Source organism: Rhinopithecus roxellana, chromosome 9 (assembly GCF_007565055.1).
Source record: "Rhinopithecus roxellana isolate Shanxi Qingling chromosome 9, ASM756505v1, whole genome shotgun sequence".
NCBI classification, from domain to species: domain Eukaryota; kingdom Metazoa; phylum Chordata; class Mammalia; order Primates; family Cercopithecidae; genus Rhinopithecus; species Rhinopithecus roxellana.
The window spans coordinates 11438960-11455038 of NC_044557.1; the positions used below are offsets into that span (position 1 = coordinate 11438960).

General features: G+C 38.8%; 1 protein-coding gene across 46 annotated transcripts in view; it reads left to right on the plus strand.

Moving 5' to 3' along the window:
- ST18 (ST18 C2H2C-type zinc finger transcription factor) overlaps window positions 1-16079 on the plus strand; it is a 308472-nt gene that overhangs the window by 193860 nt on the left and 98533 nt on the right. For 14 of the 46 annotated variants that reach the window (XM_030938053.1, XM_030938054.1, XM_030938052.1 and 11 more), the window contains 5 exons: window positions 1362-1515; window positions 2300-2407; window positions 5477-5632; window positions 9094-9148; window positions 11351-11381. In XM_030938053.1, the coding sequence (XP_030793913.1) occupies window positions 9094-9148; window positions 11351-11381 (86 nt within the window). In that variant the 5' untranslated portion in view covers window positions 1362-1515; window positions 2300-2407; window positions 5477-5632. Of the gene's footprint in view, window positions 1-1361; window positions 1516-2299; window positions 2408-5476; window positions 5637-9060; window positions 9149-11350; window positions 11382-14330; window positions 14546-16079 lie in introns of those variants that run through there. The other 32 variants (XM_030938067.1, XM_030938072.1, XM_030938078.1 and 29 more) reach the window with 9 other exon arrangements.

Sequence of the window (16079 nt, forward strand, 5' to 3'; positions counted from 1 at the left end):
TCCCTAATTATTGGCAGATAGTAAAGTGGACAAATGTAGTCCTTCGTGATGACTTCATTTAACAAGCGAACCCATGTCATCATCAGAGAGCACACTTAAGAATTGGGTAGCCCATTAGGTTACTAACACCTTGCTTGTCATATTGTTCCCTTTTTTAAGATTCCTTTTTCATTAAAAATGAGTTTCAATGCAGAAGTATTCATCTAAGCAGGCGGGGGCTGAAACTAACTGTTACAAGTTCTGAGAGCTTGATCAAGATTCTAAGTCTTAGGTTAACTGCCTTCAAAAATATGTATACTGCATGAGTATTTTGGTAAGGCCTTAACTCTCATAACATACTTAAGATCAAACTCAAAACAGTATGGCAGTTAAGACAAATGGTTTTTTTAAAGGTATCTCCTTGATCTAATAGTGCACATGCAGGGGCTAGAGGGATCCGATGTCAGTGGCAGATTCCTTTTGGTATCTGCCAAGGGTGTGCTTCCAAACAGCAGGTGGGTGGAGTTATTAATGACAGACACATGGATGGAGAGCCTCTGCAGGGCTCCTCGTTCCCATTTGTATTTTGGTGTGCTTAGACTTCATGAGCTCTATTGTGTCAAATCATATTTCTAAACTTATATTTTGTCAGTGCCCTCTGTGCACTTCTCCAAGCCGATCTCAGCTGTGCTGCCTTCACTCTCTTCCCCAGGGAGGGGAGCCACAGCAGATGGGGTTAGGGCAGAGGGCTGATGCATCTGACAGCAAACGGCCGGGCTGTTGAGTGGAAGCTGTGAGCATCAGGAAGCTACTTTTCCCCTGAGAACCAACTAACCACTGAAGAAAGTTGAAAATGAGCCCTTTGAGAAATGCTATTAAAAGTAGTAAAAAATTGCAATTGTGCAGATGATGTGCTGCTGTGTGCTTATTCGAATGCTAATGAGTTTGACATTAGGGAACTCAGAGGCTTTACAGCTACTCCCTTATGTGATTCAGTTCTTTATTGGCAATCTTTGAGAAAATAAATGGAAAATGTATTGCTAATAAATACATAACACGATAGGGTATTAGACAAAAAGCCATTACTTTCAGGATTTAGAAAGAGCTTTGTTTGCAGTGTGACTGTTTTCCAGGATCTTTTGTTTTAGGTTAGTGTATGGCAAACAAAGGGGAATAGGCAGGTGGAAAGCTTCAGAACTCTTTCTGAACTGAGGGTGCAATAGAATAGGCCAAAAACATTTGGAGAGAAAGCCACTTTTTTTTTTTAATTGCAATCAAACACAAACTAAGAATTCCCAAACTCCTGTGCTACTTTTCAATTCTCACATCATGTGCAGTAATCTGCTCTATCACTTGAGAATTTTATCTCCATTTTTCCACAGGAACTATAGTTGCTGACTTGAGTTGAAGAAGCATCTACTTAATGTCTGGTCAAATCCTACAAGAAATACAGAAATCTATGATTAAAAAGCTGAGCACTTTGATATACTGCAAAGGGTAGAGAAGGCAGGACGGCAGAAATCTTCTGCAAGGAAGGTTGGTGGCTTGTGTTTTAAAACATCAGAACTGCCAGACATAAACATTTTAAATGTGCATGGATATATGTGGTATTTGCATAAATTGGTTCCTGTAGTATGTTGAGTGCACCACACTGAATTTCAAAGTTTTCTCTCGAGGGCCAAATGGCCTGATGAAAACTGATTCTGTGCTCATCCCCGGGCCCAAATAGAGGTGAGGCAGCTCTGTGTATGATGACTGAACACAGAGTAAACCAAGGGCAAATCGTTTCATTGGACAAAAAGTTAAAGCATTAGCAAAAGGATTAGTATCATGTTATGATGGTCTCATTAAAAAGAACCCTAAGTAACAAAAGAATACATTTTGGATCTGCCTTTTGTGACCGCTTGAGTATAGTACATTCCAAATCTTTTCTAAACTTTTTATTTTGGTGGTTAAAAATAAAAATAATAGTAATGATCATTGAGAGTCCCTCTTATCCAACTTCCCAACTAAATTGAAGAAGTAATACAGAGGTAAGTAGATGGATAGATAGATAGATAGATAGATAGATAGATAGATAGATAGATAGATAGTTTGGTAATAAAGACAAAAATAAATTTGGCTTACCTTAAAAAATAAAAAACTATTTTTCCCATTGATACATAGTTTAAGAATTGTCATTCTATTTGTGCTCTAGTACAACCAAACTATAGATAAGTGTCAACACTTAGTTGATTGTTCACTTAAGTGTTTATTGCTGCTCTTCTATTTATTTGTCCAGCCTGATATACTTTTCTTGTTTAATTTCTTATCTCAATAGAATGAATTTCAGGATTTATCACTAAATCAGACAAAGTCATTTATTTAGTACCCCTGACACAGCAGGGCAAACTGAGTTGGCATACAAGTTACCTGGAGAAAAAGAGAGGTAAGGTGACATTTTTATTTATTAAAAATTAGAACACGTTGAAAGAAAGTGAATTCAATCAAAGAATTTATATGAAAGCTCTCCTCTACAACAGATCTTTCTCTGTGGATTTGCTTACAAATGTATTGTTAGTGATGAATTTAGAATTGTGATTTTTTTCAGAAACACAGCTATTTAATATTTTAAAATATCAAATAGGCAAAGTCCTCTGAGCCTACAGCCCTTTTCATATTGATTGGTATGTGTTATTTGTTCACACATGTTTGCCTTTAAAGAAAGTTTCTTTGTTGAAATGTTTTTTCTAAATTCAGTTTACATTCATTTGTGTTAGAAATTAGTTTGTCCCGGGAGGCAGAGCTTGCAGTGAGCTGAGATCTGGCCACTGCACTCCAGTCCGGGTGACAGAGCGAGACTCCGCCTCAAAAAAAAAAAAAAAAAAGAAATTAGTTTGTTTATGGATTAAGAGTGAATAAGCGAGATTTTTCAAAGCACAATGTTTTAAAAAGTACTGTGGATGACTTCTGGAGTGAATTTATGCAAACACTAAAAAGTAAGGAATTGGATTATTCTTGAGAGAAATCTATTTCAAATGATCTATCCCTATATGAAGGAGCTTGATTTCTAACATTGACATATTTTGCAACAGATGCATCTCAAAATATCAGCAAGAAAACAATTTTAAAGGCCCTTTTAGTGTGTTACTTGCCCCGAGTTATCTTTAAACTGGGCATATTAAAAATATATATCAAAAAACAAACCGTCTTCTAAAACATAAAGCTGGAGATTGTCCCCTAATGTCACAAAGCTGTGACTCTGAGGCCGTGGTACGGCGACTAATAGAAATCCTTGGCACAAGTTGGTTACCTAAGGGAATAATAGGACTATTTGCTGGAGTCGTTTGGCAAAAAGACACCAACACATGGCTTTGGTTTATATTCAGCATTGCCAGTTGCACAAAGTTGCAGGATGAAGTCTACACCAGCAGTGACAACTCAGAAATCAGAGAGAATGAAAACCAACCATTCACCTTACGATGCTACCCAAGCTTGTTTCAGGTCTCAGATTTCTTTACGGCAGTGCATTTCTTTTTTTTTTTTTTTTTTTTTTTTTTTTTTTTTTTGAGACACAGTCTCGCTCTGTCGCCCAGGCTGAAGTGCAGTGGCGCCATCTCAGCACACTGCAAGCTCCACCTCCCGGGTTCACGCCACTCTCCTGCCTCAGCCTCCCAAGTAGCTGAGACTACAAGTGCCCGCCACCACGCCTGGCTAATTTTTTGTATTTTTAGTAGAGACGGAGTTTCACCGTATTAGCCAGGATGGTCTCGATCTCTTGGCCTCGTGATCCACCTGCCTCGGCCTTCCAAAGTGCTGGGATTACAGACGTGAGCCACCGCACCTGGCCTAAGGCAGTGCATTTCTAAGAAGCTCTAGGAAATTTCCTTTGAAAATCATCTCCTCTGAGGGGAATGTGCCTACACATGGCCCTCAGGAAGATCTGCTTCCCAGAAAACTGTACTTAAAATGACAGTGGACTGAATCTAGTTTTTCCTTTGAGTTTGGTATTTACAGGGGTAGGAGCGATTAGGGGAGACAAGGAGAAAGATCATAAATCCAAAGTGCACACATCCTTCGATTCTTCAGCTCTCTATATAGGACTAAAGACAGTACAATAAGAGGTATATGAGAACAGAGCATTGAAATCAAGAATAGTGTGCAAATAAAAGATGAAAGGTTCTGAAAATTATAAATATGTCATCACAGATGGCATAGAAAAGATATGGTTTTGTTAGAATTTAATTTTTTTTAAAGTTTACTTTCTGAATTTATTCCTATTCTTCCTGAGTTATTAATAAATGTATGAAAACAAAGCTAGAAAAATAAGAGGAAGGGAAGAACAGAGAAAAAACATACTTAAACATTCTTAGTATTCCTCTCTACAAGTCAACTAGCATCCTTTTAGTACTGCAGCTCATTTTTCCCATGATTTCTGCTGTGTGACAGGTAAACATCTTTGCTCCCATTGTGAGCTGCCCCAAAGCTATGTTTAAAACAAAATTATGCCAGAATCATCAAAAGAAAGGGCACTCAGTGGAAGATTCTTTGTTCTTCAATTTGGCCAAGTTTCAGTCCAAGATGCTGGCGTCATCTAGTTGTTTGATTTTCTGGGCCTAGCCATTTCCAACTTCCTGAGTTTTTCTTCACCATTTTTTTTAAACACGTGTTTTTTGAAAAGGAAGCGTCCACTGTAGATAAAGCGTTCCTCATGGAAAGGACCCCAGCAGTTCTTCTCAACAGTCACAGATCTTCCTCCCACCATTGCTGTGAGTCCCCAGGATTGAAACGACATCTCACAAGAGCAATGTGACACAGCGACGGAACCGCACTGCCAGGTCAAAAATCTCAGGAGATGAGCAGAGCAAAATCTGGTTCAAAAGGGAGCTTACTGCAAGTTGAATGTGTGTGATGGACTTCTCAAATTAAGAGTGGCAGCTGGGTGTGGTGGCTCACCCCTGTAATCCCAGCACTTTGGGAGGCCAAGGCAGGTGGATCACCTGAGGTCAGGAGTTCAAGGCCAACCTGACCAACATAGTGAAACCCAGTCTCTACCAAAAAAAAAAAAAAAATTAGTCAGGCATGGTGACACACGCCTGCAATCCCAGCTACTTGGGAGGCTGAGGCAGGAGAATCACTTGAACCCGGGAGGCAGAGGTGAGGTTACAGTGAGCCGAGATCATGCCATTGTACTCCAGCCTGGGCAAAAAGAGCAAAATCTCATCTCAAAAAAAAAAAAAAGAAAAGAAAAGAAAAGAGTAGCTACCTGTATGATATATCTATCTAACTAGACAGTGTTTTTTAATAAGTAATTAAATTTTTACTTGGACAGCCGGGTTTTGTTTTGTGTTTTTGTTTTATTTGCCATTAGGTTAAAATAGAATTTTAAGTGAAAAATAAAATCTAAGGGAAATAAAACCTCCCCACATGTCAGTAATTGGCTTGTGTGAATGAAAGCAAAATGGAGTTTATGAATTCTATGTCCTGCTCCTTGAATCTCTTCCCTCCCACAAAACAGCAATTCCAGGACTTCCTCTTCAGCCCAAAAGAAGGTACCAGATCTGTGCACTGGGGCGATGTGGAAGAGACCTGCTTATTGCCCCTGATGTAAACTCCAGTAAGAAAAGACGTCAAGTACAAGTACTAGGAAATCACTTTATACATCTGTTTATAGGTTTGTAAGTACATAAAGATATTAAATGAGAGCTTTCCAAACTCAACTCAAGAGTTCAATTCCATTTTCTGGTCATTTTTCTTCCTCATTGTATACCTGCTTATTTCCATTTTTAGCTCTTGCATGTTTTCCTCTAAGTTTTGCTTTTTGGCCTCTTTATTTTATACATGTCTTTTCCTATTGCCATTTCACCTTGCATTCACCCCTCTCCCCAGAAAACTGGGACATTAAGCCTTTTTCAAAATGTTTTTCATGGCATTATTAAGAATCAGAGACTGAGCAAGAACCACTTTTTTCTCCTTTTTATATAACTATTGTACATAATAAGTTGATAGTTATCATTTAAACTGAACTTTTTTCTTAAAGTAGTTTCAAGTTAGGGAAAATAAGAGTGGCAGAGTTTACCCTTACTGTTCTTACTCTTATCGAGAAGTAGATTCTCAAAGAACGCATTATAGGAATTTCAGAATATATCTTCTGTCGGTTTTCATCTATAATGAGGTATATGAGAATGAAGTATATAAATGCCCTAATAAATTTGGAAAGGGACAGCTTTTTAAAAAAATAAAACGTCTGTTTTGAGAAAAGAAATGACGCATTAGGTTTTACAGAATTAATTACAAGCTTGTCAATAGTATCGGGGCTTAATCAGTAAAGACGATCAAGTCTTCTTTTCCAGGGAGAAGAAAACAAAGTTCCCAATAAGAAGTGTAATTTTCAAGACTGTGGTACCAATTAGGTTGATTTCTTGAATCACACCATAATCATGTGCCTCATCTCTAATTCTGGAAGACTTTGAAAGAATGATAATCTACCTTCACCCCATCTCAGGGGCCTGAACACACACACTGAAGTAGAAATCTTTTTCCACTTCTAATGATCCATTACTTGGACAAGGAACTCATTGAACATGAGGACTGATTTTACAAAACTTAAACCTTTCCATTGGCAATTTATTGGGGTCCATGAGAATAATCCAAATGAAGAATACTTAAAATATCTACTCCCATAGATAAGGTTCTAGAAACCAAAACCTATTTTTGAATTGAGATCTATGAGAAGAAAGAACCATCTCCTGAGTGATAAACTCTCCACACTGAAAAACACATATGCCTTCGGTTTCTTATGTTCTTATTTCCCAGTGACCCTCAGACTTGAGTAGACACAATGTAGTAACTTTTGTTTTTTACCTGTGAAGAAGAGAAAGCAAGTGAAACAGTTGAGTTGTATATTATGGCCTTGATCCATTTCACTCCTGCAACTTGACCCACAAGTTAAATTTGAAAACTTAGTTCTATGAATGAGTTCTCAGTTTTTAAATATGTTTGTATAGGATATCTATATCCTAGACCAACAAGAGGACAATAGCTCAAACAGAACACAATTATGAGACCAGCATTCCAAACACAGTCAAAGGGAGGTCCATGAATATTTATGCATCCTTTCCAATGACTTTAGTGGGGAGCGGCTGCCTGGAGTGGTGACAAGGCAACCAGGCCCTTGGGTAGCTGAATTGCAAAATAGAATTCAGCTTAAAGCCGGTCTAAAGAAGATTGCACTTAAGTGTGCTTCTGAAGTTTTTATTTGTGTCCACTGGCACTCTTTGCGGGTTATGTTTAGTTTTGCTAAAGAAACTCACGGAGTTCATCCTTGCCGTTTGGGTAATTCTTCAGAGGGTTAGGGTGAGTTAATAGCATCCATGTGGCAAGATAACAATAGATTGGTGTTGCTTTGTGGAGGCTCACATACAGAAGTGGCTTCCTCAGAAATATGTGTTGGTTTTCATTGTTTTAACCCTCACATGCTACTGATCTCTTGTCATCTAGTTATTCATTTAGCACATGGAGGGGCATTCGCTAGAGTTGAGCCACTTTGTATGCAACAGAGATACTCACGGGCAGAGGGGGATTTCACAACGCAGTGCTTACTATCCTGAGTAAACCAAGCTATTTTCATCTTAGGCAGTGTCACATCTGTCATAAACTCATGTGGCTTGAAAAGAAGGAAAATCGACAGGAAAAAAATCACCCGTATTTTATTGTTGTTTTCTCTTATTTTGTAGTTTTAAAGTATTCGCAACAATGGACCATTTTATTTAGACCATAGCAACTGCCGTTCAGCAAAGGCAGTGAACACTTTTTGTTTGCTAGTTTAAAAAGCAGTTCAACGATTGGTGTGGTGTTTATTATGAAATGATGACAAAAGAGTTCTGGTGGTTTTAATAGTTTTAGCTTATGAGAGCTGTCGTTAATTTTGTCTGTAGTGTTGCAGGTGAAAAAATGCACAATGGATAAATAGTCTATATTGGTTTAACTGAACATAATATATAGTGTGTTCTGGAGTTGTTTGTCTCAATAGACTATAGTAATCAAAAGTAATGAACCTATTATGTGCAGGACCTTGGAGAGCGTCGAATGGCAGTAAAAGTGTGGCACATAAAAGGTTTATTAAAGGAAATTAAAGTCCATCATTGCCACACCTGCTCCCCTATTATAAGTCTATGGCAGGTCAGTGCCTTCAATCACAACTCAGCCTCTGAGAGCAGAAATGCAGCTCCCATTACCATTGCAGTCACACTGCATCGGAGCTAGTGTCAGGATTTAAGGATGGGAGCCACTGAGCGCACCTTCTGCCTGCCTCTGATTTTCAACAAGCAAAGCAACTTATTTATGTTTAAGAATTCCTTCTGATAATGTGCAGAAGTGAATTAAACTAAGAGATGATTAGCAGATTCTAGTGAAATGGATGGGTGTATCAAGGTCAGAGTCTGAAAACAACAGGCTTTTAAAGTCTTTGCATCCCTTTGGTCATTGATTTGATGACATTTAAAATATTTAGCAATGGTGTTTTGGGGAATTTGATACTGACACATATATCACTCAATTTTCACCTTCCTTATACCTTTGAATGATTATAACTGGTATTTATTCTGAAATTATAAGAGTAAACATATGTCATTGTTGATAATCAAAATTTCTCATGGTATTTTCTGGGGGCATTTCAGGGGTTTGTCTTCATGGTGCTTTTTTACACAGGAATCATTTTTTTCCCAAGCTTAGAAAGAGATACGTATTCAGAAGAAAGGACTTAGATTTTAGTAAATTGGTCTGAAATCTTTTGGTTTGACACGTGAGGTTTCGTCTCCTTCACAGCCACTGTTAATGAGAAGCCTTTTTCCATCTTTGTAATGCCAGAAGTGTTTGAGTCACTTCAAACACTTGTGGACAAGGACATCTGCCCTCTTGTCGCTGTTCTCTCTGTTTTCCAGCAACTGTGGATGTATTTCCAAAGCTGGTGGTATGTGGGGGGAGTCATGGTTATGTACTATAGAGCCGGGCTGTGAGTCAAGAGCATGGAAGGCTACTGTTTTTCATAATGACCTTCAGAACTTCTAATTACATGTTTTCATATTTTGGTCAATGTCAAAGGAATGACCTTAGGACTTTGTCTTCATGTTATAGATGGATGCAGAGGCTGAAGATAAAACGCTACGTACTCGCTCTAAAGGAACTGAGGGTGAGTTAGCAAGCAGGTTCTATGACACTATGCCCACCACACCATGAAATATGAGAGTTCCAGTGCTCAGTCCCTCATGTGCAGTCAGAATGATTACAACTTCCTCGGGGCTTCTTTTTTCAAATCAAGCCAGGACACTGGCTCTTGCCATGGAGAGGCAAAATATTATGAACCAGGAGTTAAAGAATCCAGAAAAGTCCAAATGATATATGATGCTAATTTTTACAAAATGCAATCATGAGTGGATTTGAACATCACGCAAAACAGCATAAGGTTCAGCAAGTGAAGGATGTTTCATGGAAAACTTCAGATTATGGAAGTGACCTTTAATGGCCAAAGGAAAAGCCAGAATTGTTAGTTTATTGCCAAAGCAGGTTTTGATTTTTATGTTATCTGGTTTAGTGGTTCCCAACCTAAACTTAGTTCAAGTAAAATGATGGTGTTTGTTTTTTGACTGTCTCTGCTGGGAATTTCCAGCAGCTCTGATGTTTGGAAGGTTTAACTTGCTGGTTATCCCTCTCTTTTTGTAACCAACAGATGGTAATGTAATATTGAAATATAAACAGGCCCTTGATGATCTAAACATCTGGAAAACAGGATTGACTGGCAATAATACCCCTTAAGGAAAATAAATTTTATTATAATTGGCTATATTTTTGTGACCCTTAATTCTAAGTGGAAAACTCTAGGTTCACCACAGCCTCTGAAAACACTCGGATAGCTGTTCCCTACCCACCCCACCCCACCCTCCTTGGAGTCCACCTCACAGAGGAAGAGCTGCGGCAAAGCCGTAACCCTGCAGCTCTTTAGAAGGGTGTTGAGAAGTACAGTTGACAGTGGCTGATCAAATGGAATGCTTTCATTATCTGTGTATTTGTATATACAGTCAAGGTAGTTAATTCCTCTTTGAGCAAAGTCCAGAATCCCAAAATTTTTAATAAATTCAAGGATAAATTTTTTCAGTTAAAATATAACCATGGTTATCATTAACCATGGTAACCAAAATGCAGAATAATGTTGTGCTCCACCAACGTGGCGCAAATATACATATGTAACAAACCTGCACGTTATGCACATGTACCCTAGAACTTAAAGTATAATAATAAAAAAAAAATAATAATAATGTTGTGCTCATGAGATTTTTTTCTACCTAAACAGAAATTTTATACTGTATTATTTTCCAGTCTTACTTTATATTACTTTTAAAGTAACCACATTATATATCCTAATATTTGGAATGTAGTATTTCTAAACAATAGCTTTTTTATGGAGCAAACTTCTCAATAGGATACCAGCTTAAGAAAAGCAATTTGACCTGTTATTTGGAATAAGTTTATGCCTGCCATAAATATCAGCATGCTAGAGTGTGTATTTGGATTATTTGAATTTCTTCTTTTGACTTCTAAAAGCACACTACTCTGTCATACTTTTAAAATGTGGGTTTTTTAAAATTTGCAATTCCTTTTGGACTTTAAATTCCTCTGGCACAGGCATGAACACCCTTAATAGAGCCAAAATGTTCTTCTAGAAATGAAACAACTGTTTCTCGTGAGGCATGAGTAATCTTTAAAACCACCTGTTGTCTCGCTCAATATGCTGCTTATCCTTGTGTAGGCAGGTATTTATAAACATGAACTTCTTTAGTTCCCATCATTTCAGTCAGAAAAATCAAAGCTGTTTTTCCCGTAAGTTCTTCATTTTTAAAAGGTTGGTGATACTAACATGGCTGAAGCTCATCCTCCCCTTTCTATATGGAGGAAGTTTACGAGTAAAAGCATGGGACATATTTATTTAGTAAAGTTTTACCAGTTTTATTTGAATATGTGTTTAATATTAATAAAAATATAATCTTGAGATTCCTTTTGAATAATTTTCTACTAAAAATAAAATGTATTTTAAAAATAATCTGAGTCATTTGTGCTCCTGTGAATTTTCAATGAATCTTTAAGAACAGGTACCTGGAAAATCCAATCTATGATTATCAGGCCCCAGGGTCACCCAAGGTACTCAACCCACAGTCTGCCTATTCTGGGCCATATCCATCTGTCCTCTCATCTCCAAAGAACCAGAGCAAGAAAAGATAAACTCACCCAGTGAGAAACTTGTTGGTCATTACCTCTAGGTGGGTGAAAAGTTTCCATTATACAGTTTTGAAAATTATCAACTGATTGAGTCTTCTTTTTCTTCTGTTTTTGTCAACAGTGCCAATGGATTCGCTAATCCAGGAGCTCAGGTAAGATTTGCCCTGTATTACTTTTTTTCACATTAATTGGCTTTGATTATTTGAAAAATTTGTACTTCTGAAGCCTCAGAATACTTGTTTTAACAGAAGGAATTGGCTAAAGGGCTTTTTCCATCCAGACGCTGTGTATGCACCAGGAAGGCAGAAGAGAATAACTGTACAGATACTTGATCCTGAACAACTCAATCTATTGTATTAATGACACAACAAAACAACGTTTTGCTGTGATGTGAGTGGTAGCCCACTTTTCTTCATCAAGCGTGTGCTCCCTTTGTGCACACCTCGCATGCGGTTGGATTTCACATTGATGGTCAGGGAAGAGCTGAGCTGCTATCCATGAACCTGACTGATGGATAACCCAGATCCTAAGTTATCCACTTCTTGCATTAAATAATTAGATGATTCCAGGCCGAGGTGAGCAGATTTCCTGAGCTGAGGAGTTCCAGAACAGCCTGGGCAACACGGTGAAACCCCGATACTACTAAAATACAAAAAATTAGCCGGGCATGGTGGCGTGAACCTATAGTCCCAGTGACTCAGGAGGCTGAGGCAGGAGAATGGCTTGAACCTGGGAAGTGGAGGTTGCAGTGAGCCGAGATCACACCATTGCACTCCAGCCTGGGTGACAGAGTGAGACTCCATCTCAAAATAATAATAATAATAATAATAATTATTATTATTATTATTATTAGATGATTCCATTGTGTAACTAATTTTTTAAACTAAACATGAGAACATAGTGTGACCAATGGTTTTTTTGAGTGGGTTCATGCATTTTCATCACAGATATTGTTGCTACTACACCTAGGCAATATTGTGAAAATTCCACCCTAACATATTTTCCAGGATAAATTCTAATTAGATTTTCTTTCAGAGTCTTTGTCAAGGTGTAGTCAAAAGAAAGTATGTTTTTTTAGGAAGAAACACATGCAGATGACACATTTTCTGTCAGGAACAAGATAATTGCTCTGTACATTTATCTGCATGTACTATTGACAACCTAGGAAGTCCCAAATCCACTATTTAGTCCACCTTTCCCGAAACAGCAATGGTCTGTATTTGTTCCTCAGGGAAATGTTTGAAAAATGGAGAATGTGTAACAGTGTCTAATACACTTAAACTTTGTAAGGTATGCAATTTACACAGTTCTTTCTCCAGGCAACTGAGCTTGTGATTCCCCTAAAACACAGGCTGTCACTGTTGCTTCCATGTGGCTTATGATCTCTCTCATAGCCTTGGTTCATTTATGTAGCGAAACACTTATCTGTTAGAATTCATGCAGATGCTCTTCTCTGTGGAATTTTTCAGTAGGGAATCCATGGCCCTACCTGTGTAATCAATTTTGTCTTACGAATTTTATTTTATTTTTATTTATTTATTTTTTTGAGACATGATCTCAAACAGGGTCTCACTCTGTCTCTCAGGCTGGAGTGCAGTGGTGCGATCACGGTTCACTGCAACCTCAAACTCCTGGGCTCAGGCAATCCTCCTGCTTCAGCCTCTTGAGTAGCTGGGAGTACAGGTGTGTGCCACCACACCTGGCTAATTTTTGTATTTTTAGTAGAGACAGTGTCTTGCTATGTTGCCTAGACTGGTCTCAAACTCCTGGGCTCAAGCGTTCCTCCCACCTTGGCTTCCCAAAGCTCTGGGATTAACAGGAGTGAGCCACTGCACCCAGCTTGAGAATTTTAATTTTGAAAGTATTTTGATAAGAACAGGACATAAAGTATACCCCTACATTTGGACAGGATTAAACTGTTGAATAACCTTGCTCATTTAAATTATTGCCTTTAGAATTTGCTCTTATTTAAAATTCTTATCTTTCTGGAGGCTTTCTTTATATCTCCTGTAGAATGTTCAAGAGAAGTTTAAAATGACCCAGTGCTCCAAGTGGGGGATGTGTTTGCAGTCCCTGGAGTGGTTTCTTGGTTCTTGTTGTAGAATCGGTGTGCCCGTGGACATGAGGCCACTTACATGGTGAGGGACACCAGAGCCTTTTAAAGGAATCAAGCCATTTGGAGAAAAAAAGACCTTAATTTTAGTGATGTTTCTTGAAGGCAACTTTCATACAAGATAATCTTTTTTTTTTTTTTTTTTTTTTTTTTTTTTTTTTTTTTTTAGAGCTCAAAACCATTATCTTTATTTATTTATTTATTTTTTGAAACAGCGTCTCACTGCTCTGTCACCCAGGCTGGAGTGCAGAGGCACAATCTCGGCTCACTGCAAGCTCCGCCTCCCAGGTTCACGCCATTCTCCTGCCTCAGCCTCCCGAGTAGCTGGGACTACAGGCACCCGCCACCAGGCCGGGCTAATTTTTTGTATTTTTAGTAGAGACGGGGTTTCACCATGTTAGCCAGGTTGGTCTTGATCTCCTGACCTCGTGATCCGCCCGTCTCGGCCTCCCAAAGTCCTGGGATTACAGGCGTGAGCCGCCGCTCCCAGCCAAGGCCATTACCTTAAGTAAAACAAATTAGTCACAGAAAGACAAATACTACATGTTCTTAATTATAAATGGGAGCTAAATATTGTGTACTAAAGAATGTAGAGGGTGGAATAATAGATAACTGAGACTCAAAAGGGTGGAGAGATGAGGGAGGTGAGTGACAATAAGTTATTTAATGGCTACAATATACATTTTTCAGGTGGTAGATACCCTAGAAGCCCTGATTTCACCACTATGCAATCTACCCACGTAACAAAATTATGCTTGTAGTCCATAAACATACAAGATAATCTTTAAGGAATTAATGTGTGTACATTGGCCTAAGAAGAAAAACATAATTCATAGAGAAAAAGTTAGGCATTAGCAGAGAGAAGCAAATTAGTGGGAAGAAATGTTTACTGTGCTCTATGTGGAGAAATAGAAATTACTATTTGAGCATGTCAGTAGCATTAATAATAATTATATATATATATATATGTATATATATATATATTGAGATGAAGTTTTGCTCTTGTTGCCCAAGCTGGAGTGCAATGGCACGATCTGGGTTCACTACAACCTCCACCTCCCGGGTTCAAGTGATTCTCCTGCCTCAGTCTCTAGAGTAGCTGGGATTACAGGCGTGTGCCACTATGCTGGGTTAATTTTATATTTTTAGTAGAGATGGGGTTTCTCCATGTTGGTCAGACTGGTCTCAAACTCCTGATCTCAGGTGATCTGCCCATCTCGGCCTCCCAAAGTGCTGGGATTACAGGCATGAGCCACCGCACCCAGCCAATAAACTAATATTTATTGGGGTCCTATGTGCCAGACACTCTTGGGCTTTCTTAACCTCTATTATCTCACTTAATCCTCCCGATAGCCTTATAAGGCAGAAACTCTGATATTTCAATTTTCAGATGAATAAAGTGAAAATAAATAATTTATGGAAATGACCCAAGGCTACACAGCTGGTAGGCAATCCAGACTTCGGACTCAAAGGCCAGCTTCTCACCCACCAGACTAGTCTTTCTCTCACACACAATTAATACTGTTTAGAGTAGAAACCAAAAAGCGATGTAAGCAACAGATTTCTCACAGTCTATATTTTTAACCCTTATGGTTTATCTTTCTTTCTTTCTTTCTTTTTTTTTTTTTTTTGAGACGGAGTCTCGCTCTGTCGCCCAGGCTGGAGTGCACTGGCCGGTTCTCAGCTCACTGCAAGCTCCGCCTCCCGGGTTTACGCCATTCTCCTGCCTCAGCCTCCGAGTAGCTGGGACTACAGGCGCCCGCCACCTCGCCCGGCTAGTTTTTTGTATTTTTTAGTAGAGACGGGGTTTCACCGTGTTAGCCAGGATGGTCTCGATCTCCTGACCTCGTGGTCCGCCCGTCTCAGCCTCCCAAAGTGCTGGGATTACAGGCTTGAGCCACCGCGCCCGGCCTACAGGTTTATCTTTCAAACAGCCTAGTTTTCTTAAATTTGGACAAATAATATAGTTTAAGATAGTAATGTTTCTATTTTCCTAATTCTCTAAAGATTATTTTTTTGTCAGCTATTTCATTTTAACTAATTTGTTATTAGAGTAACTCAGAAAGCTGATGATAATTGCTGGGAAAATTTATAAACATCATTAATTCACCTATTTTTCTTTAACAAGACCCAGCTAATAAAAATCACTAAGTGATTATTTGAAATGTTATCATCATTTCTGTTCAACAGAATGACCGTGCTTAGACAGGCAAGGTCCCAAGTTGTTTCTTTCTGTTTCTGGTGGAGCCTCACTGTGTTGCCCAGGCTGGACTGCAGTGGAACAATCTCGGTTCACTGCAACCTCCACCTCCTACGTTCAAGCTATTCTCCTGCCTCAGCCTCTGGAGTAGCTGGTACTACAGGCGTGTGCCACCACGCCTGGCTAATTTTTTGTATTTTTAGTGGAGATGGGGTTTCACTGTGTGAGCCAGGATGGTCTCAATTTCCTGACCTCGGGATCCACCTGCCTCGGCCTCCCAAAGTGCTGGGATTACAGGCATGAGCCACTGCGCCTGGCCCCAAGTTGTTTCTTAAGTAGTTTAAGTTGACCCAGACATAGATTTTAATTATTATTCTATGTAGATCTTGGGGGAAAAGTACTGATTCATATGGAAGCTTATATTTTTAGCACCTTTTAAATTTTTGTCCATTTCCTGCAATTCCTCTTCCAATTTTTTCCACAGGTTTGTTGTGATCCAGCACAACTGTGTGCCTGAATTCTGAGTATCTTAGGAAA